The sequence below is a fragment of the Numida meleagris genome, chromosome 3 (assembly GCF_002078875.1).
Source record: "Numida meleagris isolate 19003 breed g44 Domestic line chromosome 3, NumMel1.0, whole genome shotgun sequence".
In the NCBI taxonomy this organism is placed as follows: domain Eukaryota; kingdom Metazoa; phylum Chordata; class Aves; order Galliformes; family Numididae; genus Numida; species Numida meleagris.
This window is the reverse complement of record NC_034411.1, coordinates 85,824,923-85,848,000: the sequence shown is the minus strand read 5'-3', so window position 1 is coordinate 85,848,000 and position 23,078 is coordinate 85,824,923. Positions and strand designations below refer to the sequence as shown.

The following is a 23,078-nucleotide window of genomic DNA, read 5'->3' as shown; positions in this document are numbered from 1 at the left end:
ATGCCCCATCCCTGGAAGCATTCAAGGCCAGGCTGGATGTGGCTCTGGGCAGCCTGGTCTAGTGGTTGGCAACCCTGCACACAGCAAGGGGGGTGAAACTAGATGATCATTATGATCCTTTTCAACCCAGGCCATTCTATGATTCTATGATCTTGCATAGGACATTTAACTTCTTTATGTAATGCCTGCATACAGTTTTTCACATATTACATAGAATGTAAAAAAACAGCAATTCATGTTTGTGTATAAGCACATAACTAACTGAAAATGGTCACGTGTACTTTAGGTGAAACCAGTACTGCTTGTGCTAGATTCTACTTAGCTTTCTTTATTCCTCACTTGTGCCAGCTCTGTCAATCTAAGAGTCAAGTATATGATCCCTCAGAAGACTGGTTAATGGGATTCTTTCTACTGCATGTATCACCTGGCACACTACAGGGAAATGGGAAACTACTAATAGGGAAGTGTAAATTCTGCTTTTATTCACATCTTGCAATTCCACTGACTTCACAGGGACTGCACTGAGGTAAGCATAATACATCAGTACACTGTGACAAGACTGATATGCTGTGACATCTCCATTTCACACATGCAAAAATGGGATTAGCTAAACAATACTGGAAATATAAGCATTAATATTTACAAAGAGTTTTGAAGCTGCAACAAAATTTAATTGTGATTCTCATCATCATTACAACAGTTATTGTTATCATTATTCATGTTGATGACAGCTTTGCAAGAGTAGACTGTTGATTCTATCAGTAGGCACCAACTCTGAGGAATACCAGATGTTCAACTCTGAGGTTCAGGATAAACTGGTTTTACTTACAAGGATGGAGAGTATTTACTACACTTGTGCTTATGCACTGACTGTTTTCGGTTGGATCACAATAGGCTTCTTTGTATATATTTTTTTCTGTTAGATGAATTCATGGGCCTGCTAGATTTTACTGCTAATAAAAATTGTGCTTTTTAACCCAGCATCCACCATTGAGACTGAAGACTGTTGCTTTCTCCTCTTTATGATAACACTGCTTTATATTCACATACCAGATGAGTATTTACTGCACCTGAACATGGCTGTTTTGATTTACACTATGGCTACCTTATATACCAAAAGAAAAGACTTCTACTCTTTGGAACTCCAGAGATGAATATTCCTTGAGGAAAATGCTTTCAGGTCTTTGTACAGATCATTCTTACCCTCTGTTCTGTTTTCTCTCATTCGTCAAATTGCATTCAAGCATTTTTTTTTAATACTATGTAACCACAGAAAGAAAAGCTTATTTCTTCCTTCAGTCCCTTTATGTAATCTCAGCCTATGGAACACCTAAGAAAAAGTGTGGAAAATCAGGGAAATTCAATCTTCACTGAAAGAAAAGAGGGAAAACCTTTAAATGAAGAGTCATTATGTAATAGGTTTTAACCAGTTCTTCCCTTAAATGCAGATGAAACCATTTAAATAAACCAAATGGCAAACACCAATCTATTATCTCATATATCTCATATGCTTTTCCCTGAGGAAATCAAATTAGGTGTATTTATTAATTTAGAAAAGGCTTGAATAGTAATCAAAAGCAAGAACATATTGTTACACTGGGAAAGGGTGAGATGGGAGACTTCTACTGAACAGCGAGTAAATTGAAACCTAAATATGATTGCAATGAATAGGTGAACTCTAACTTTACAAGGACACTCTTTACAAAAGTACAAGACTTTACCAAGTCACAGAACTTTTATTCTAGAGAGAAGCATAACTCCATTAGCAGCCACATTGTTCTCTTTATCTACAATATCACTTGTAGTTAGTGATTTTGATCAGACAGAAAAGTGTTGGATCACATTTCTATTTTAAAAACTGGCAAGATTCATATTAACATCATTAGAAGCAGACTATCACTCTATGTAAGAATCAGCCTCTATTATTTCCCAGTGAGCAAATTAACATTTTCTAAGTCTAGCAAAATATAAAAGAGAACACTCTGTAAAACCTCAAATTTCAAAAACTACTTTCCTTCTATGTTGTTGCATAGCAGATATGATATCATGTCTTAATGCCCTTTGTTAAATCAGTTGAATCCTATGCATATGAAAGCACTGGTGAAAATAAAGAAAAATAAGAAATCAGTGTATGGATTTATAGAAGTAATGGTCGTAAGTGAAACAGCTACAGACAGAGAGTGTAAGGAAAGTACATGCATACATATATTTCTGACGACCAATGTTTTACCTACAATGGTTGTAATAACAATTTGCCTATGGTGGCAAGAATTTCTATTTATACATAAACTGCACTTCTCTGAAGAGAAGAAATGAATAAGGAACATATGAAAAATATATTTTGAGTGGAGAAAATTCCATTCAAAACAAAAATGAAAAAGGTAAACTCAAATAAATGTTGAGTACTGAATTATCCTAACACCTAGCCAACAAAATGCCTCAAAGAAGCATGGAATGGTACTCATGAAGAGACAAGCTAGGTAACGTCCTACCAGCTACGTCTTTCTCCCCTTTCCTAAGGAGGGCTTTCACTCCCAGTAGCATAGTGACACTGCTTAGGTTAGAAGATTAGCACTGCACTAGAATGTAGGAATGAATGATTATGTGAGACATCTTAAGATACAGGCTTCCACTTAGGAAGGGGATCTTAGATCTGATCCTGTGAATAAAAATTAGCAAGCCACCTGACACATGAATAAAAGTGCTCAATACAACGTTGTACAGATAACAATATAATACTACAATGACCTCCAATTGAGACTCTTCTATTTCTTACCTATTACAGACAGAAGAAATACAATAATGAATAACATTTATCACTTCCATCAGGCAGCACTAATTATTTCTCCTTTATTTAGCCTGATGGCTTAAAATGAACTGCTACACCTCAATCTAAATTGGGAAGAAAAAAGAAAAATAGGTTAAGCAATGTGGTTAATGAGAAACCTACTATTTTAACTTGAATGCCAAGGGAAGGAACAATTTGTATATGTACACTGATAACACAGGGAAGACTGCTAAGAATAAAATCCTTCTGTTGCCAGCTAGTGCAAACCTTGAATTCGAGGCTGGTATCTTTACCAGTACTCACAACAAAGAGACTTCCTCCTGGTATTTCACTTCTATGCATTTAAGTATTGATTTATTTTTTAAAAAATTGAAGATTCTTTCAATAGTGTTTTGGTTTCAGAGTCTTTAAGGCTCATCTTTTCTAGTCCTTTGTAACCCTGAGTCTTCAATCCTTAGAGATGCCCTCATGATGCCCTAATTCAAACTTAGGTAAACTTTAAGCACCTGCTTCTCATAGTGAGATTCAGACAGCCTATTCTCAGGCTCTGCTGATGACATTGAAGTAACTTGCTTCTTCACATTCTCAGAAGCATCCAAGTCAGACAAAAGGAAAAGACATCTCTGTTATCATTTAGGACAAGCTCCTGAAGCATCTATCTTCCCTACTCAACTGTTCTATACAGTAAGGTCTAAGAATGCCTAATTTAGCTGAATTACATTAAAATCATCTGAAAGAATGATAAAGGAATGAGCGTCTGGAGCTTCTTAGAATAGGGTATGGAGATCTCCACTGCAGTGCTTAACATGGGAAATTACTATTTTGGTCTAACTGAAACTATGTTATTGATAAAAAGTGCTAGCCCTATAATGGGAGTTATCACTAACATTTTATTTGTGATAAACATTACTTTGTATACTATCATAAACAAAGGGCCAAGAAGTCTAGCAGTGTGTACTGCAGAAAGGGAATACAGTATTTCTAGCCCACATGAAACTGGGAATGAATAATTTCTCTCTCTCAGTAAGCTGTAGCAATAGTTAAAAGAGTAATCTCTGTCTCTCCAATCCTTACCTACAATTCTTCTCTTGTTTTGACATCATTAGTAAGAAAGAAAATGAGTTCTTGTCATCATAATCCCTTCAGGCTCTTTTCAACACAAGTAAAGAGTAACTCTGATTTTAGATAACAAATGAGAGGTAACAGTGCTGCTAAAAGTGCCAGGCACATTACAAATCTAATTTCACAAAGCATGAGCAACCCACCTCAGGTCAATAATACAAGACAGAAATGTTAAATGGCACACACACTTACCAGACTGAAGATTTATTGATTTGTGAAGTCTAACTACCAGGCACTGTGATCAGTTGCTTGCATTTTTTAAAAACTGTTTCTTGACATACTTGAATAAAGGAATGGAATGAAGCAGATCTGCGCTTTCAGACTACGTATGTAAGCACAGGATAGCACAGAATGTTTTATTGTTATCACTGAAATTGGACAGAGGGGTTCACATACCTTTAACTGCACTAGAGTCATCAGCTGTTTTGCTGCTGCCTGCTTATGACAGTATGCATGCTGTGTTAAAAAGTATGGGCTTTAAAAATACCATGTCAAAGAAAATAATATTCTCATAATATTTTCATGTATGCCTTGTACTTGAAATTTTCTAAATCACACCATCCAATATGAGCAGCTGAGAATATTTTTCTAAGATATAGCCAAACTTTTTTTATCAAGAAAAAAAAGAGACTGCTTTATGGTGATATGTTTATATACATTTTAGCTGCAGTTTTCTTTAAAACTACTTTTAAATGCACACGAAACTACCTGATTATAACGGTTATTCCTTATTTGAATATAAGAAAGATAAAATAGAGATTATAGTATAATTTGGATATATTTCAAGAGAGACAATACTCAAATAACCAGATGTACATTTTATGATGTATTACAAATGTCTCATCTCCTATTTTTATTCACTCACTTTGATTAGCAATGTACATTTGAGCTAAAGTGTGTTACTCAGAAAATAAATACTTCACAAGATTCATGAATATTAACAGCAAAGAATAAAAACAAGGTAAATATTTAGCTTGTATGGGTAAATGTGTGTTCACAAGGCACCCTTTACTAAGTTTTCCATTTTTTAAGCAAGATGGATTACTTTCATCAGATTACAAAAATAGAAACTATGAGGTGTTTATGGAAAAGAGCAATCTTGTATGATGTGAAATGTGCTGCATTTCTTCATGGGTAGATGAGATCTTGTGTTGGACACTAGCCTTTTAACAAGATTATATTTTATGAATGTATGTCATTAAGGAAATCAAAGAAATGTAAACACCACAATAACTACTGCTGGGTATATACAGTCTGGTTTTCACTGCAGATGAGGTGCTTAATTTCTTCATTTTGACATCCACTTTTCAAATAAGTATTGTGAATGCAAATCCATACATGCTGAAATTGGAAATATTAGAAAATATTCCTCTACACGAAAAATGCTGAGATTAAATATTTCATTTCACAGGGATGCTCAATGCTATCAATCACATAAACACTTCAGGTAACAACTCAGGCACTGCATAAAGTTTCTATTTATCACAGTAAACATCTATAGCAAAAGTTTGTTTCAGATGAAGCTGTCTCTGATTTGCAACTTAAATACACAAGTTAAATCAGTCTTATTAAAATTAACTATTTTATTAATAATGTGAAATCACAAAATTCCCACCAGAAAATTTGAGTTGGCTCAGATTTTTTTCCCACAAGATGAATAAATTCCATTTGATTTTATCTTATTTACACTTTTTTTCAGTAACAAATCCCACTTTTGGTGTAAAATTAAGATGGCCTGTCTTTTTTTTTTTTTTTTTTGGAAAGAAACCACTCGCTCATGAAACTCTGGGGACCTACAAAACATAAGCATGATTTCAAAAACATACAAAATATTGAAAATATTGTATTTGTTGTAATAAGACATACCAAAAACTTTATATATTGAAACTTTATATATATTAAGCATTTTGGAAGCTTGAGTCCTTCACAGGGAGAAAAAGATACACATAGGATACAGGTCTTCATATGTTTGTCACCATACTCACTGTAGCTATGGTCAACTGCTGGCACCATTGGTTCAATGTAGTTTAAGTTAATCATTAAATAATCAGATACATTATTTAGGTGATAATCAGCATTGTCAGTCAGCATTCAGTTCACAAAATTGAAGAGGAGCTGGATTTTCTAAATTAAATTCTCATTGCATGAGAAAGAGTTCGGATGGTCTTACCTAGGCACCACAAACTTGTCAGAAACAAATGCTACACAGAAGTGCTCATAGCCACTAGTTACATGAAAGAAGCTCACTAAGCATGATAGGTGGGAAGAAGTAAACCACATTTGTTTGGAGATTAGCTTTAGTAGTGACCCCAAAGTAACATGCAAAATTAAACGAATCTGCCTGAAGACTGGTAATGAGAGCAATGCAAGAAAGGAACCACCAATGGCAGATGAAAAAGACGACTGGAGGAGATCACTGACAGTAGTACCTGAGTGGCCCATGTAATGCTCAGACTGCTTCTGTGAAACTCACCATAGTACAAAGCAGATTTTGGTAGGAGAAAAATGCTTTAGAGACCCGAGAGGAGCCACCCCCAGAAGGCCCAACTTGCAGATGGAAATAATGCCTAATGGGAGGGAATACGGAAGCCTTCATCTCACTGCTGAACCTAAGATGAGGTAGACAGTGTTAGACTCTGAACCGGACCTGTCAGGACAAAGTGTGGGTCAGCTGCTCCTGTAGGGATGAGGCAGGGCCTGGCACCAGAGCCAGTCCCACCACTGCAGCTGGGAGGCACTGGGGCTGTAACCTGGGACAGTTTTGGTGGTGCAGCCTCAGTTCAAAGCAGAAGGCTGGAATTAGCCCTGGCTGCATGCACCCCAAAGCACTGTCTGGAGCACTTCCCCACAGCCTCCAGCAGGAAGGGGGTCCCTTCATGCTGAGGGCTCTGAGTTAGTTCCAAGCCCCAGTAGACAAATCTCAGGAAGGAGGATGCAGTCAGGTCCCTGACAGGGTGGTGCTTAAGCACGGTACCTGAGGTCATGGCCTTCTCATACTGCACTTTTGGAAGCAGGTAGCTGTAACAGGTCATGAATGAATTATATATATATATATATATATATAGAAGTAGTGGCTGTTACTTGTTACTGATGTTTGGTGTTCTATTTAGTAGCTGTGAGTTTCTAATTTTAACTGGTTTCCTAATCTTAGGTAATAAAGTAAGAATTGAAATAAGTGAGGGATCATCTATTTTCCTGGCAGAGCTATACCCACACTAATCAATCAAGCACATCAAGACAAAATCTGGTGTGCAGTGCACAGGCAGAAAGCACTGAAGTTAGTGGAAGCCACAAATTGATCCTTGCATTTTGGCACCATGGCTTCATTTTGACAAACTGATGGGGAATGCAGGCAGCAGGAGGCTATCCCTGTGACACTGTGTATACAAATGTGTAAATATAATGACAAATATAGCAATTAGATAGTAAATGTAAAGGAGTTTGTTTTGTAAATGCATGCTAAAACATACAGAGTGGAATGAGGGCCTACTAGCTAAGCAACATTCACAACAGCCCTATGAATAAGTTCATTATTAATCCTTGCATATTTCAAAGAAGAGAAATGACTTGGCAGGTGTCAGACTGTAATCCAGCAGCAAACAAGGGGTAGGCTAGGTGAGGCTAGATGATGTCAGAGACTTAGCGGCACATAACCCATAATACCATGGGCTCAGACTGTAAAATAAAGACTGAACTGATCAGATCCCAAGCTTGACAGAAAAGAAAAATATCCATTTAAATAAAACCACATAAAGACAACTGCAGAGCTTTTAAATACCCAGTATGCATAACACTTAACCCTGTTTATAAACAAGTATAGGAGAATGCAGGCTTAAAAAACATAAGGAAAAATCCAAACATTTTGACACAAACTAACTAGGATCAACATAGTAAGTCAAGCATGGGTGTTTAATTCTGAGCCTCAAAGGCTGACACTGCACCTTCTTTCTACCTCACAACCATGTAATAACAGAACAGAGGTTGAAAAGTACCTCTGGAGATGATCTTGTCCAATTGCCCTGCTCACAGAAAGGTCAGCCACAGAAGGTTGTTCAAAACAATGCCTCAGAAGAGTCCTTCAGAAGGGTCCACACATCATGCCTCAGATCATCGTATCCTGTGCACTTAACTGTTAAACATCTTCCTAAGGCTCAGAGACGGACAGTAAGGTACCCAAATTCTTGATTATGAGACTTGTTCAGTATGCATAATGGAAACGGCCATGTTGAGACAAACATATAACACTGCTAAAAGAGACAGATGGTAAGAAGCTCATTTTCTTTCAAAGAGATTTGTGGTTAGGGATTTTGGCTAGAAGGAGACCCGCTGTCTAGTATAGTCCTTTTCAACCTTGCAGAGTCAGAATGCCCACAACAAGAGAATGGATGAGTCATCCATCTGTGAACTAGAATAGGCTGAGGTGGACTAGGATCACTTTCCAGCCTTCTCACTGAAGGCAGGCCACTATGCAGAAAGAAATCTAAGATTTGCATGATCACGGTGAGAAAAAAAAGAATGCAATGGAGCTTGTACCACTGCGACTCAGCTGGTTTGAGAACTTCTTAAATACACCAGAGACTTTCGGGTCACTAAATGACATACATAAAGCACATACATAAAGTGGAAACATAATAATAATATTCTACCTACTAGCCTGAAGTCAAGCTGCTTCTATGTTATCTGTGGTTTTATGAAACTTCTTTTCCATTTTTTAAGAGTCGATGTTTAGGATCCCAAAGGAACTCCATAACATGTGGGTGTGAATCAGGCCTGTTCTAGTGCTTTCTTCCCTATTAATTGCTACTAAATACTGCAACCAAACAACATGCTCATGGCTTATTCTAACAGACGTTCCTGGCTGCCCCTGCTAGAAAAAAATACACAGCTCATTGTGGTGATCTGAATAAGTCTCAAGTATAGACTGATTTTACATTTCAATGCCAGTTTTGTCCTATGTGCTTGCATTCTTGATACTAGGCACTCCCATTATAACATTCCTTCTCCAAAGGTTATTTTATAGTTTTTTAGTGCAATAGATAAAATAATACAGGGCACTCCAGTAAAATGGACAGTAACATGATCACACTGCAGATTTCATTTTACTCAGAGGATTCAGGGATGATCAGTAGTTGAGCTTCATCAGGTGGGTTGTAAAAATGAAATCTCTCTTTAGAAAGTAAGAAAGAAAAGAAAAAGAGTTTTCTTTCAAGTCACTCTCTCAAGCTTCAAATGTCAAATTACCAAGAAAAAAACAACTTATTAAAGAAGACTAAACAAAACATATCAACATATCCCAGTCTACCTATCATATACTTGCAAGATTTGGAGTAGAAAGTAGTCCACCAACAGTAAATACGATAAAAAGGGTAATTTCAAAGACTGGTGCATAGTAAAACATTTCCTTGTCAGAAGGGCATTCGTAACAGTATGCTTCTGACATGCATATTAACCAGTCCTCAGGAGGGGAGGTTCTCGAAGTTTTTTTTTTTTTTTTTTTTTTTTATCTCTGAAGGACCTAATGCATTACTTCATTTTTTCTTTTGGCTGCAATTTTAAGCACTAAGATGCCACAAGTAATAGATAGCTGCCTACATTTCACACTGCTGACCATCAGATTTTGAGCCCCCTGGTCCAAATTTCCTCCCACTTATCCCATTCAGCTATAAGTGTACTATGGAGGACAACACTGAAAGTCCTGCTTTAAAGGCCAGTTCAAGCAAAGTTGATCCATTTGCAAATGCGTTTTAACTGAACATCAGTGTATCTTAGGAAACAAGTACTTATCACACACAAGCTGTTTACATTATTTTAGTCTTTGGCTATGCAGCTCAGTACTTTGTGATTATTAATGATTTTATCATAACAAGATCTCTGTGAATTTTGGATCACAAACAAAGAGCCAAAGCAAAGGTAGATGAAAAGACTTGCTGAAGGTCATGGCCCCAGAAGGCCAAGTACACCAGATAATGAGATCAAGTTCTGTGATGGTCATAGTAATATTCACTAAAACATCTTTCATATATGAATTTACTGGAAATTCAGAAGAATCAATCTAAATCCAAAGTGCTTTTAAAGAACATACCCACTGTTCTAATTAAATTGTAACAGCTAAATATTTGTCTGTCTTCAGTCAAGTGCTTTGCTTATGATGAATCTGGAAAACTTTCCCTATTATGCATCTGTCTCTCACGTGGAAGCCAGAGGAATAGAGCAGGTAGGAAGGTACCATGAGCAGGATTAGATCAGCTAATCTGACTGCTGTTTTCAGTAAACAGCTATTGGAATTGGATTGTTTTTCAAATTAAATGAAAAAAAAGAACAACAATCAGATAACAAAAATAAGCTACTGTTTGGTCAGGAAAGAAAAACATAAACCCTAACACCTGTGCTTCGCACAGGAGCAGCTGGGTGCATGCTGTTGATGACTCAACTGTAGTATGTGCTGTATATTATTATGTAAGCAGAATAAGTTGTGCGGGGAATCTATTACAGTAAATCTACTATGTGGCTAATTACCTTTATTTTCACTTTCTTGCTTTTATCACTCTTTTCTCATGCAGGAAAGGTTGGGAGAGCAAAGGAAATTCTGTTTCTGTCTCCTTGTTACTGCTGAATGTAGCAATAACGAGCTTAAGTAGGTACGAAAGAAATAGCCCATTTGGCTTGAATCATAAAATAAATCTATACCACATAAATAGACAACATGCTTATTTTCAGAGAGACAGCTGCAAATTAAGAATCTTATTAGATAAAATTTTTAAATACTCATTTTTGAGCAAATCACTTAATGTTTTGGAATCTACTTGTCCTCCATCCATGTAAATGATTCAAAGGATACTAGTTGTATAGTTGAAATTATTTTTAGTCCATAAAAAGCCATCTTCAATCATCTGGGATTAAAATGAGCTGGGATACTGTCAGTTGCTGACATCAAAAGATCTCAAATGTTTAGACATGCACTTCTGGTGAGTTCTAGGTTCTGCTAGGCATCACCACTGACAGGGTCTTTGGTTAAAGAAGTCAGTGCAGTTGGGATCATCTCTGAATAATTAAAAAAAGAAAAATTATTCAGACATGATTTAATAAGATCTGTTGAGGTCTGTTAGGAATTAAAAATTAGATTTTTATCCTGTCTTTTAAAGGGATGCAAAGAGATCAGAAAAGTACAGAATATATACCTACAGTTTTCCCAGCTATTAAGCAGTTTATTTGTATCACCTCAGAATGGAACAGCACTATGCCATGAAAGATGCAAGTGGCAAGATACTAGTTCACGCATCATTCAAGAGCTTGTTGTCATGGTTTTATGATTTTTGGTTATTGGTATTCCACATCATAACACCATGTAGTGTATGTACCTGGCTCTCAGAAGAGAACTACTACATTCCCCAGAGGACTTTGCTGCCCTGTTACTGTTTTCCAGTCAGAGGGAAAGATAAAACTGTTCGCAGATCACGGGACGTCCCCTCTTCTCGTCCCAGCAGCATCTCACTCCCCAGCCATCTCATCGTTGGTATTAGAGTAAGGACTACCTTAATTTTGGACACTCTCTCTCATTTTATTGGATTTATTAGCTTAAATTGTAATTATATTATATTATAGTGTGTTATTTTGCATTCCGATATCTTATTTAGTAAATTAGTTTGTTTCTCCTCAGATCGTTGCTGCTGTTTTGTTCTTAGGCCCATCTCCCTACCCTTTTTCCCTTTTCCCTTTCCTGGGGCATGGGTCCGTGGGTCCCTCTGCCCCACTAGTCACGGAACTGGGCCGAACCAGCCCATAAACCATTGACAGCTTGTGTAATGTGAGATGAGATATATCAGCTTCCATCAGCTCTGCTTGAATTCAAACAGAACAATTCTGTGCAGCTTCATTTCCTACTTAATGTAGCTGTAAATGTTTTGGCCCTTTGGTCTTCTGTATTTAGCGTGCAGCATTTGGCATATTTAATAGTTTTCCTGCTTATCACTAAGAAAAATGACATCTTATCCATTCTCTGTCTTCCCAAAGTAGATTTTCATTAGTCTACTGAAAGAAAAAACAACAACAACAACAACAACAGAAAAAAGAAAACATCATTGAAAAAATTCCAATAGCAGAAATCTGTTCAGTGTTTAATGGGTGATTCAGTATCAGTATTACATGGACAAAAAGATAAAAGCTACCAAAAAACCCCACAACCTTACTGCCAGACAGTCAGAAAACACAAGCAGCTGCAATTAAAACTATCTGGACAAATAATTTTAAATAATTAAGAACTGGAATGAAGAAAACTAATTCTGACAGTGCTGCACCCATGGTCTTTGGATAAGGTTTGTCTTCTACATATTAACTCAGGCATGTCCAACCTGTGGCCTGCAAGCTGCATGTGACTCTGGACAGCTATTAATGTGGCCTTACAAGATCCCAAACTTTTAACATTATTTGTGATTTTTAGCAGTATTTTTCATGAGTTGATTGTGCATAGCTCAAGTGTGGACTGCACAGGTGACAAAGAAACACTGTGGAAGGGAGGGCACAGTACAGTGCTAACTCTCATGCCCACCACACACGCTCAGCAGAATCAAAATCCACATATATTACACATTACATATTGGCTTGTTGCCACCTGGTGAGCCAAATGCATTGATTGCTGATAATAATATTTCAGCCTACTTAGATGTGTGTCTACCTGTGGCTCTATGGCAAGGGTTGTTAAAAAAGAGGATCATAGAAAATTAATAAAAGATGATGTAATTGCCACCAGCCACTCACTTTTGATGAAATATCACTGCATGATACAACAAGAAAATTTATGTGCCAACACTTTAAAAATGGATAATGTGGAAATCGTCATCAAAGCTTTGAATTTCATAATTTTCAAGGGATTGAATCATCACCGATTCCAGGAGTTCCTTAAAAGTGCAAAAGCTGATTATGAGGACATAATCTACTTTTCTGAAGTAAGGTGGCTAAGGTGGGATAAAGTGCTAAAAAGATTTAATAATTGGCAAAATTAATCACATCATTTACGGAATCAAAAAGAAAATGTGTGCCATAACTTGAAGATGAAAAACGGTTCACACATTTTGCATTTTGGGTGAATTTCAGTACTCAAGTGAGTTAAACATGAGTCTTCAAGGTGAAAATCGTAAGTACAGTGTTATGTTTCAAACTACAATAATGTTTGAAATGTCGATACTTGGTCCTGTGAACAATGAAAAATATGCATCCTTGCTTTCCATTTTGATAAAGGAATTTGAGAATAGGTTTAAATACTTCTGAAAAAAATATATTCAATTTTTTTTTTGTATATTTGTGACTTCATTTTCATTTAACATAAATACATTACATACGAATTTCCAAATGGAATGTGTAGAGTTGTAATGAGACATTCAACTGAAAACGTGATCAGGTCACTTTACTAGACTTTTATAAGACCTATCTTACCAGAGAAAAATATCCCTCGTTTCACAGTGATGTCATTACTTTTTGGCATTACATACATTCACAAACAATTGTTTTCAAGAATCAAGCACTGGAAGAGTAAAATTTCATAAAAAATCTCTGATGGAACACCTTGAGAACTCACTAAGAATCACAACCACTACCATCAAACCAGACACTGATGCATTAGTTTCACAAAAGTAAGGTCAAATTTCCCACTAGTTTTATGATTTTATCACCTTCTTTTTTTAAAACGTTTTAATTAAAAATATATATATTAAAAAATGTTTTGTTACTTATATATTATACCGCATTATATATTTTACACATATAATCTTGGTGGCCCAAGACAATTCCTTTTCACTTAGTGTTGCCCAGGTAAGCCAAAACGTTGGACACTCACAAACAAACTCAACAAAATAGGATTCAACAGAAACTGTTAGAAAAAAAAAATGAGAGAAGACTTGCCAAGATCTAGGCCTCTTTTTGGATCTGAATGCTATTTCTGTCTGAGTGGTAAGGTGTTGTATATTTGTCCCTGTGTTAATAAGGGGCAGTTTCAGTCAATCTGGGACTGTGCTACTGCCAAAAACAACAGGGCCCACAAATATCCTGGTACAGCTGTTCAGGGAGCGTGATTAGAAGTCCAATCTGACTGAAAGCCAAATTACCAAAACCTCCAAAAGACAATCTTTTAATCAGATGGGCAGAACTTCAGCAGCAGTTCACAGCTAATCAGAGTAAGTTATTCAGCCTTCTCTTGAAATGTCTGTCCAGTAAGGCCGACAATACCTTCCTGAGCAAACAAGACTTTAATAAGATATTTATTAATTGCAAAAGCATTAAGATGCTGAACAGTCTAAAACACATAACAAAATAGTTTGTCACAGATGCTACAATGTGCAAAAGTGGCTTAGAATACACAATTCTGAAATGTATTATATGCAGTAATATGCAGCCACTTGCCTTTCGATAAGAAAGACTGATTAATGTGCTAGAATGTGAGAATATTTTAATATCAAAGAATTAATTTTTAGCATTGAGAGTCTTTCTTTTTTGCAGTTGTTATTAAAAGCAAAGCTAATGGTCATACCTACCATATGTTCTCTAATAGAATGTTTCCTATTAAATATATGCTTTGTGTTGTGAAAAAAAAAAAACAAACATCAAATCCATGAAAAAAAAAAAAAAAAAGCCCACAACCTTTGAGGCTTAAGTCTGTGGTCAAGAGGAAACATGAAATAATACACGCTTTAAAAAACACTAGCATTATTTTCTGTCCTTGGAGCAGGAACTGGCTATTTAGTCACGCCAATGATACCACACCACTGACTGGGAGAACCTCAGAGCATTACTACACTGAGTTCTGAAACTAGAAAACATTGTGAATACTTTTGGCATAGGCTGCTGCTGAGATCACTGTCAGCATCAAGCAACCTCCACTCAGGTGTTGCTGTGTGCCTGCTTATCTTACATATCTGCGCCTTATGTTTTCAGTAAAACAGTTTGTGTGCATGCTGCTCTGCAAAGGAGTTGAAGAAGAAACATCGTTTACAAAATGGTATAATAAAAATGTCAGATTCACTACCTATATGAAATACAGATAGAAATGTGGGGTAAAGGAGATGACAGGAAGATTATAGTGGTATGTATTTAATCCAAATAAATTCACACAAATACAGCAATATGTGCTTCTCGTCTGTTAAAGGTGAAGGAAGAACTTACATTCTTAATAATAAACATCTGCCTCTTGGAAAGTTCAGGAAGAATTTTTTTCCTCTACTGCAGCCAAGGATAGAAATGGTCAGATCATGCCCTGTCTTATGTCAGGCATAGATCAGTGTTTGAATTTGTATTTTTCACAACGCTTGCTGTTGAGAGAAACCTACACCCTCCCACAGAAAGCAGACAAGTATAATCCTGTTATTTTCCAGATGGGTGAACAGAAGAGGTTGCAGAAGATTGTTTCTGACAGTGCTGGGAACAAAACCCACGGGCCAAACCACCGATCAGATTTACATAAAATGTATTCAAATGCAAGAGAAAATGTATTTTCTGAAGGTGTTTTGAACAGCTGCTGAGTTATTTAGTAGCAACACAGCAGGCAACACTATAGCTCTCACATTCTCATCTTTCATTACTACTAGTCCCGTAGGTGCTGGCAGCTCTGACAAGACAATGTGAACAGTAGGGGGGATAAAACAATTTCTGTGGCAATATATAGATCCCAAGCTCCTGGAGTTCTCTCTAAAACTCATCAGTTCAGTAGGAAGCCATATCCACCATCAGCACAGAAGCTGTGACCAGCACTGTGAACAGCATAGAAGCAAAGCCACGGAGACACAAACCACAAGGCACAGATGTGACTTGGTGCTATGCAAGCAAAACAGAGAAATGTACAGCAAACATATAATAATGCAGTTGAGCAGAGCCTCCAGAAAAGGTGGTCCACAGCCTGAAGAAGAATTTTGTTTTAATATTCTCCAAAGCTCCACCTCACACATCTGTTTAACAGGGTTCACATGGAGTGTGAGCTTGAGTAAGAATTTGGCCTTCTACAGTATTGCCTCATTTCGCAGCAAAACACAGTGTTTCACAAACACAAAGAACTTGTTTGCAAACTACGTTAAAATAGACACCATATCCTGAAATCTCTTGTAACACAGCAGATGTTTTTTTATGCTTCTGGAGAGACAATAGTGCTGGTAGTGCTAGACATTAATGACTTCTCTGTGTTCAGTACATGCCAACACTTACGGTGTGACTACAGGAATTCTACAATATATTCACCTTTACTTTCTGTTGAACAACAGAATAATAAAATGTTGTCTAACACATGGTAGCAGTAGTTATAATTTAAATAAACTACAGAGGACACATCTTTATTACCAAGTTTTTCCTACAGACCTACATCTGCAAGGAATATAGAAAAACTGCTTTGTGTATCACTCTGAGTTCCATCTGTGGTGAATTGACCTCTGCCATCTGCCACCCGCCAACCCAACCACTCTCTCACTCTTTCTTGTCAAAGTGACCATTTGGGTGCGGGAACTAAGTAACATGAAAACCTCAGGATAAGGGGTGAGATGAAGACAGGGAAATCAGGTACCAGTAACCATCACAGGCAAAACAGGCTTGACACAGGGAAAATGAATTTAATTTTTTTTGCCAGTTAAAATAAATTTTGGTTTTGAGAAGACAATAATTCTAATACCTTCCCTGTACCTCCTCTCAGGCTCAACTTTGCTCCCTCATTCCAAACTCCCATATCTCCCCACTCCAAGTACCACAGGAAGGGTACGGAATACAGAGTTACAGTCACGGGATCATTTCCGTCGCCCTACATTGGTCTCTTTCCAGTATGTCCAGGTCTCTCTTGTACCCTCCAGTGCAAGCAGGTCTGGGGGGCCCAGAACTTGAAACAGCACTCTAGGTGTGGCCTCACCAGTGCTAAGCATAAAGGATCATCTCTCTTGACTCGCTGACAATACTTTGCCTACCGCAGCTACGAATACCATACTGTAGTCTCCACTACAGCTACCCTGAACTTAATTTTTTATCTGCAATCAGACCCCAGTGAAGTGTGGTTTTATTTAATTTTGTATTTCTAGCCATGTCAAATACAAGATTCAAGAAACGGTCACTAAATGGCTAAGCATCTGTGGATGAAGGTGATCACAGGTAGAGCAACAGCATCATTAACTACACAGAAAATAGACCAACAAACGTAAACAGAGTGGGAGAAAATAAAACTTGCAGACAAAGGTAAGCAAGCAGAGAAGAAAGTTTCATAGTTGATGGTCAGTATGTATTCCTAAGAAGCAAAGCATAAGAAGGACAGTCAAGGTGGTGGATAGATGAATAAAAAACCTTTTCTCACCAGAATTAACTACATCCCAGAAGATAAATTCATCACACAATTGATGTACTTTAATCAGAGGGAGAGAAATACCTTCCTTCCTTGACTGTGTTTTTTAAATGAGTTTCTTTCAGAAAGATGCAGCTCACTTGTCTTTCTCTATAATCTGACTACTGAAGAGGGCTACTTTACAAATGTACCTGTAAATTTTACTCAATGCTCTCTTCAATCTGTTGACTCCATTTGCATCACCAAGTTTTCTCACATCCAGTATGTAAAAGTAGACTTAAACTGACTAGTCTTCAAACAATCAGCTGTCTGATGTTCTGTTTTGTTCCTTCTTCTCTACATACATGCAAACAAGGTATTAAATACTGGTCTGAAATCTATTTAGAAAGCAAGAAGTTACCAAAATAAGGTTAGAGCAAATAAGATAAAATAATAAAACATAACTTTCACTATTTCTTCTTTCAGTCACCATCAAAAGAAGGATTTCCAATAAACTGCATAAAACAGAGATCCCAGAAGTATCTCTGAGGTTCTGTGATGATTTTGGGTCACGGATCTGGACTTGGCATGATACAAACAAGAGATTCCAATCCAACATTTAAAAAATCTATTCAGATACCTACACTGCCCTCAGAACATGGATGCCTCAGGATCACTAAATACATTAAGCCACGCAGAAAGTTTGCTGTTGAAATAGGAGCTAATCACCTAGAGTAAGAACTACTTCCTTCTCTTCAGCACAGAGGAGAAAATCCAACCAACCCCACAACAGGCTTAACCATGTGACTTCACTGCCTGCTTTGTTGCTTCATGGAGACCTGCATCTAAATTACTCTAGAATACTATTGTTAATGAGGCATTTTAAAGAGAGACACACTGGCTCACTGGGGCTGCATTTCTTCCACTTCTCTCAATCACTCCTCCTTGCTTCAGATACACATGCAAAGGCTAGCTCCTTATTGTTTTTTAAATCAGAATGTCCCACGGATTTTCAATATCCACAGAGCAGATAGCACTTTCTCTTACTTTCAGCTAAAGCAAACCTGCAGAAAATGTTATAAGAACACAGAACCAATCTTATTTCTGTATCGATCTTCCACTTTAGCAACAACAGGCTTGAGAAAGAGAACTTAAAAAAAACTGCCTTGACTTCGAAGATTTTTTTGTCTGTTTAGCTCTCCAAACCTCAGAAGTACTCAGCAGTGTAAGCATTTATTATCTTGATCTCACTTCTTAGGAGGAAGACAACATGGCATCTTCATAAGTTCATTTAGCTACATACTGTGCTGCTCTATTTCCAGGCACTTCATCAAACAGAAACCAAACTGTTGTCAAAGCCCCCTGTGTAAAGAACTGTGTGAGCAGACAATGAGCTAATGAATTTTATAGAACACCAAATATTTTAGAAATAAATTTAAAAAAGCAATGAACACCAAAAACAGAAACTACTAAAACACTGATCAAAATTGAAATATTCAGTATACCAGATAATCTTAAATTTTAATAGTATATTACTTCCTCTGTAACCCAGTGATTCCTTTTTCCTTCAAGTCGCAGAGATGAAGATGTGCTTTGTTTCATGTAGAACACCTAGTGTACCTCTAAATTGCACAGATATCCCTTTGTATTATCAAGTATGTGAAATAACTGTTCTTTCCTCCAAGCAGGTCAGAAAGGCTCTTCCCTGAAATGGAGAGAAGAGCCAGGTATCTGGAAATCTCCACTATTTGTATCACACAGTCTCAACCATCAACAGGAAGAAAAAAAAGTGAATCACATGAGATCATGGAGCAGAAAATACCTAAAGAAATTGCATATCTAGAATAAGCAATCACACAGCAGTACTTGCAATATAATCATTAATTCAGTGTGCAGGAGGACTACAGCACACTTGAAAAGATCAGTGTGCCCCATCTCGTTTGGAGAATGAGATTTCCTGGCTACTCTTGATTCTGAAAATTACATCAGCTATTATTTATGTCACCTCTCCTAAGAGGGGGTGCTAAAGAGAAATGTGTTCGGATGTTCTTAATTATATAATACTGCAGTCATGCTTTGTGAAGTTTATGAGATGAAAAAATAACTATCTATTCACATATCTAACTACCAACATATTTATGATATGTGCGATGATTAAGTACTGATCGTAAAATAGAAATTAGCATGGTCATTAAACACCCAATCTTGTTTAAATGTGAATATTGATACGATAGTGTTTTTGTGTGTCCCTTATTAGTCCTACTCCTTTTAGCATTTCAGTTCTAATAAGACAAATAGAAAGAAAATATGCTGTCTTGAAAAATTTGGTACTCCTTTACGATCGGTAATTGACAGCAATGAAATTCAGACTATGAGGGCTAGGAAAAAGGGACATTACAAATTGTGGGCCAAATATGGGAGTAACAGCCTTTACTGTTATTTTCAACTACGGTTTTCTATTTAAAGATGGTGAACAGTGGAAATGCAACAAAATTATTGCACAGGAATGCACCTTAACCACTGGAAAGATTAAATAAGTGTTCACTGTACAACTAGTCCATACAGACAGTCCTAATGGGACAGTCAGTATATTACATATAGAACTTGATTCATGTAAAGATGATCACCAACAGGATTGAAGTAATTTCAGAAATATTTCTCTTTTTCCTCACAATCCTAAATCACTTCTTTCAATGTATTGTACATCAGTAAAAAGTTACATCTTTATTTTAAATAATTGTAAGACACTCACAGGCAAATAAAATAGCATCACAAAATGATTATAATACATCTCTCTGTTTCTATTATAGATGCTTCTAGGATGTGGGACAAATTCTATTAAAGACAAAGGTTACCAGTTGTCACAACATAGAAGACAGGAGCTCACAACAGTCTTCACATAGAATATGTGCATGTATACATTGTAAATAAATATATCTCTAGGATAATTTATTCGTGCTGACAAAATCATGAATTTGTAGAATTTATTTCTTGGCTGATATTCAAATGATGTGTTGTTACACTAAAAATCTCTCCATTAGACAGGATTTACTGGTCCTTCAAGATGGGTTAGTTCATCCTGCAAAGGTAAGTGCAATGCAAAATAAACTTCTCCAAAAGCTATTGTAATTTTTCAGTGTTACCTAAGTTTGATTTATGGTGCTAAGTTCAATATGCTTAAAAACGTAAATTCCCTGTAGCAGTATTGGTCATGTAAGTGAAGTATGTTACATTCTTAAAAGGGATAATAATAAAGACAAAAATAAAAAATATCCTTGTTTCTTACAGAGATATAAGTAATCTACAGCATTTCTCATCCCATCAAGTAACATTTTCAAATTCTCATGGACGAAAGCTTCAGAAACAGAGGTTAAATCATCTTGTCCTTTTTTTTTCTTCAGGATACTGAAAAGTAGACAAGAATCTAACTCTATCAATTTCAAGCTCAAATTCGGAGTATCTTTTTGAGTTAAAAGTCAGCATTTGCCCCTAGACAGAATTTAATTTATCAGAATACCAAATTCAACATACATCTTGATTACATGAAATTACCAACAAAATCTAATTTTTCAAATTCCATGTTCAACAGCAGATTGGAAATGGCATCATACCAACTGAACTTGAGAAAGAGAAATTCATCAATTCAATTCAATTCAATTCAATTCAAATATCATTGTCACTGTTTGCTGTATTATTTTTATGGTATTAAACACAGTTAGTGCTTAATTCCTTTTTATCAAGTTTCACAACATTATAACCCCGAACTTTCAATTAGACTTGCAGTTGCAGTAATTACAACAGAAGAAATGGGTTATCAGTGGAGAAAAAGGTTGTGAGAAAAAAGTACATTTTGTTTTGCAAGCCTGTTCATTTATCTTTTCAGAATATTCGTTAACTAAACACTGAACTTTATACTTCCATTGAGATAGGTAACCTAAAGGTAAGGTGTCAAATTTTAGCTGAGTGGCAAAAAGACGTAGCAAGAAATTACAGTCAAGAGGATTGTATTAGTTTTTAATTTTTGTTGTAAATCCACATACAGATAAACTAATTTAGGCTAGATACCAAACTTGAAAGCAGATATGGTTAGATGGGATGAATCCCACTCAAGAGAATCTTTCTTAAATAACTAATCAACAGTCTCATATTTCCTCAATACCTCTGTCATAGAATCATAGAATGGCCTGGGTTGAAATGGACCTCAAAGATCATCTAGTAGCGTCACCAACCACTAGACGAGGCTGCCCAGAGCCACATCCAGCCTGGCCTTGAATGCCTCCAGGGATTGGGCATCCACAACCTCTCTGGGCAACCTGTTCCAGTGTGTCAACACTCTGAAGTCCCAGTGCACCACCACCACATCTGAAGTCTGGCAATAATACTTTGCCTGTCTTGCCTATGTTGTTCCAGGTAGGTCACAGTACTCTATCTGTGCCTGATAGTCCATGATGCAGGGTGTGCTGACCACCACAACTGTAAGAAGAGTTTTGGATGCCTGCCATTTTAGGAAACGCAGCAAAGAATGTTGTACTATGCTACTCAGTACTACTAGACTGCTGCAATAGCTCATATTTAAAGCTTTATATTGATATGAATGTATTTAAAAGAGACTGAATGACATACACCTAGCAATGGAAGCGATAATATCAGTTGGTTTAGATTCTAGACTACACATCATTGCAGATACTAAAATGGCATTTACTGCAGCTTCCTAACCTGCATGTAAGAAAACAAAGCAGATATCAATTATACAGAAACGGATCTGAGATTAAAGTAGAATGATATGCTATGAAGAGGAAGATGAAAGCGCTCTAGATACTATGAGCTAATCTCCGATGACTCATTTAGGAATAAACCATCCAAATTCAGTTAATGACAGAAATTATTTCCTGTGAGAATAAATCTACTTAGCTAGAAATTATAAACATCAGAATAAAATTATAATTAATTTCTTGTAAATTGCGTTGTTAAAGGAAGAAAAAAAAACCAAACAGCCAAAGCACACAGCAGTTTTTCCCTCACTTTAAGACAGCTGCCACAAAAAAAAATAACAACACACAATAAATTATATACGCTGAGGGTAACTATGTTAAAAAAATATATATATATGGTGAAAGAAGAGAATTCTTAAGTTTTCTTGTACTCTATGGATCTATTAAGGCAGCAGTTAGACAGTACTTACTATTTTATTAGGCTTTGCCCAAGTTGAAGAGACAGAAATTATCAACTGCAAAGACAACCTCCAGTGCTTTAATAATAGACTGAAGCAATCAGACTGGTCAAGAGCCAGTAAAGTCAGAGGTGCAAAAGTTTTTGGTAGAATTTTCAAACTAGAATCAGAAGTGTTAACCACGCTGCCATCTGCTGCAATGACAATACAGCAGGGCGCAAGCCACCTATGAGATTTCTAGAGTGCAGTCATCACAGCTTCATGATGAAGAAGGCAAAAAGGGCAAGTGCTCTGCTGGGTCAGATACAAACAAGGAAGAACTGGTTGAGGATGTGAAAGTAGGAAGCAGTTTCGGCTGCAGTGAACTCGAGATGATGAAAACCAGGATCATACAGAGAAGTGAGCAGGTCAAAAAGCAAGACCACAGCCCTTGACTTAGGAGAATAGATTTTGGTCTCTTCAGGAATCCTCGGAAGAATCCCATGAGGTAAGACCCTGGAAAGGGGAGAGATCCAGGAAACCTGTTGTACATCACCACCTGCATGGATGAGCAAGGAGCTTCTAAGTAAATTCAGACACGAAAAAGGAAGTGTACAAGGGATAGAAACACAGGCAGGCAATCTAGAAGGAGTATGTAAGTTGCTCTCTGATCTTGCAAGGTTAAGGTTAGAAAAGCCAAGGCCAACCTGTCCTTGAATATGGCAAGAGACACGAGTGCAACAAAA

At 36.8% G+C, this 23,078-nt stretch overlaps 1 protein-coding gene across 3 annotated transcripts in view; it reads right to left on the bottom strand.

Annotated features, from left to right (window-relative positions):
- LOC110396791 (protein eyes shut homolog) overlaps nt 1-22,261 on the bottom strand; it is a 139,982-nt gene extending 117,721 nt beyond the window's left edge. For 2 of the 3 annotated variants that reach the window (XM_021392648.1, XM_021392650.1), the window contains exon 1: nt 2,777-11,506. In XM_021392648.1, coding sequence (XP_021248323.1) covers nt 2,777-2,813 — 37 coding nt within the window. In that variant the 5' untranslated portion in view covers nt 2,814-11,506. Of the gene's footprint in view, nt 1-2,776; nt 11,507-17,395 lie in introns of those variants that run through there. The other variant, XM_021392651.1, reaches the window with a different exon arrangement.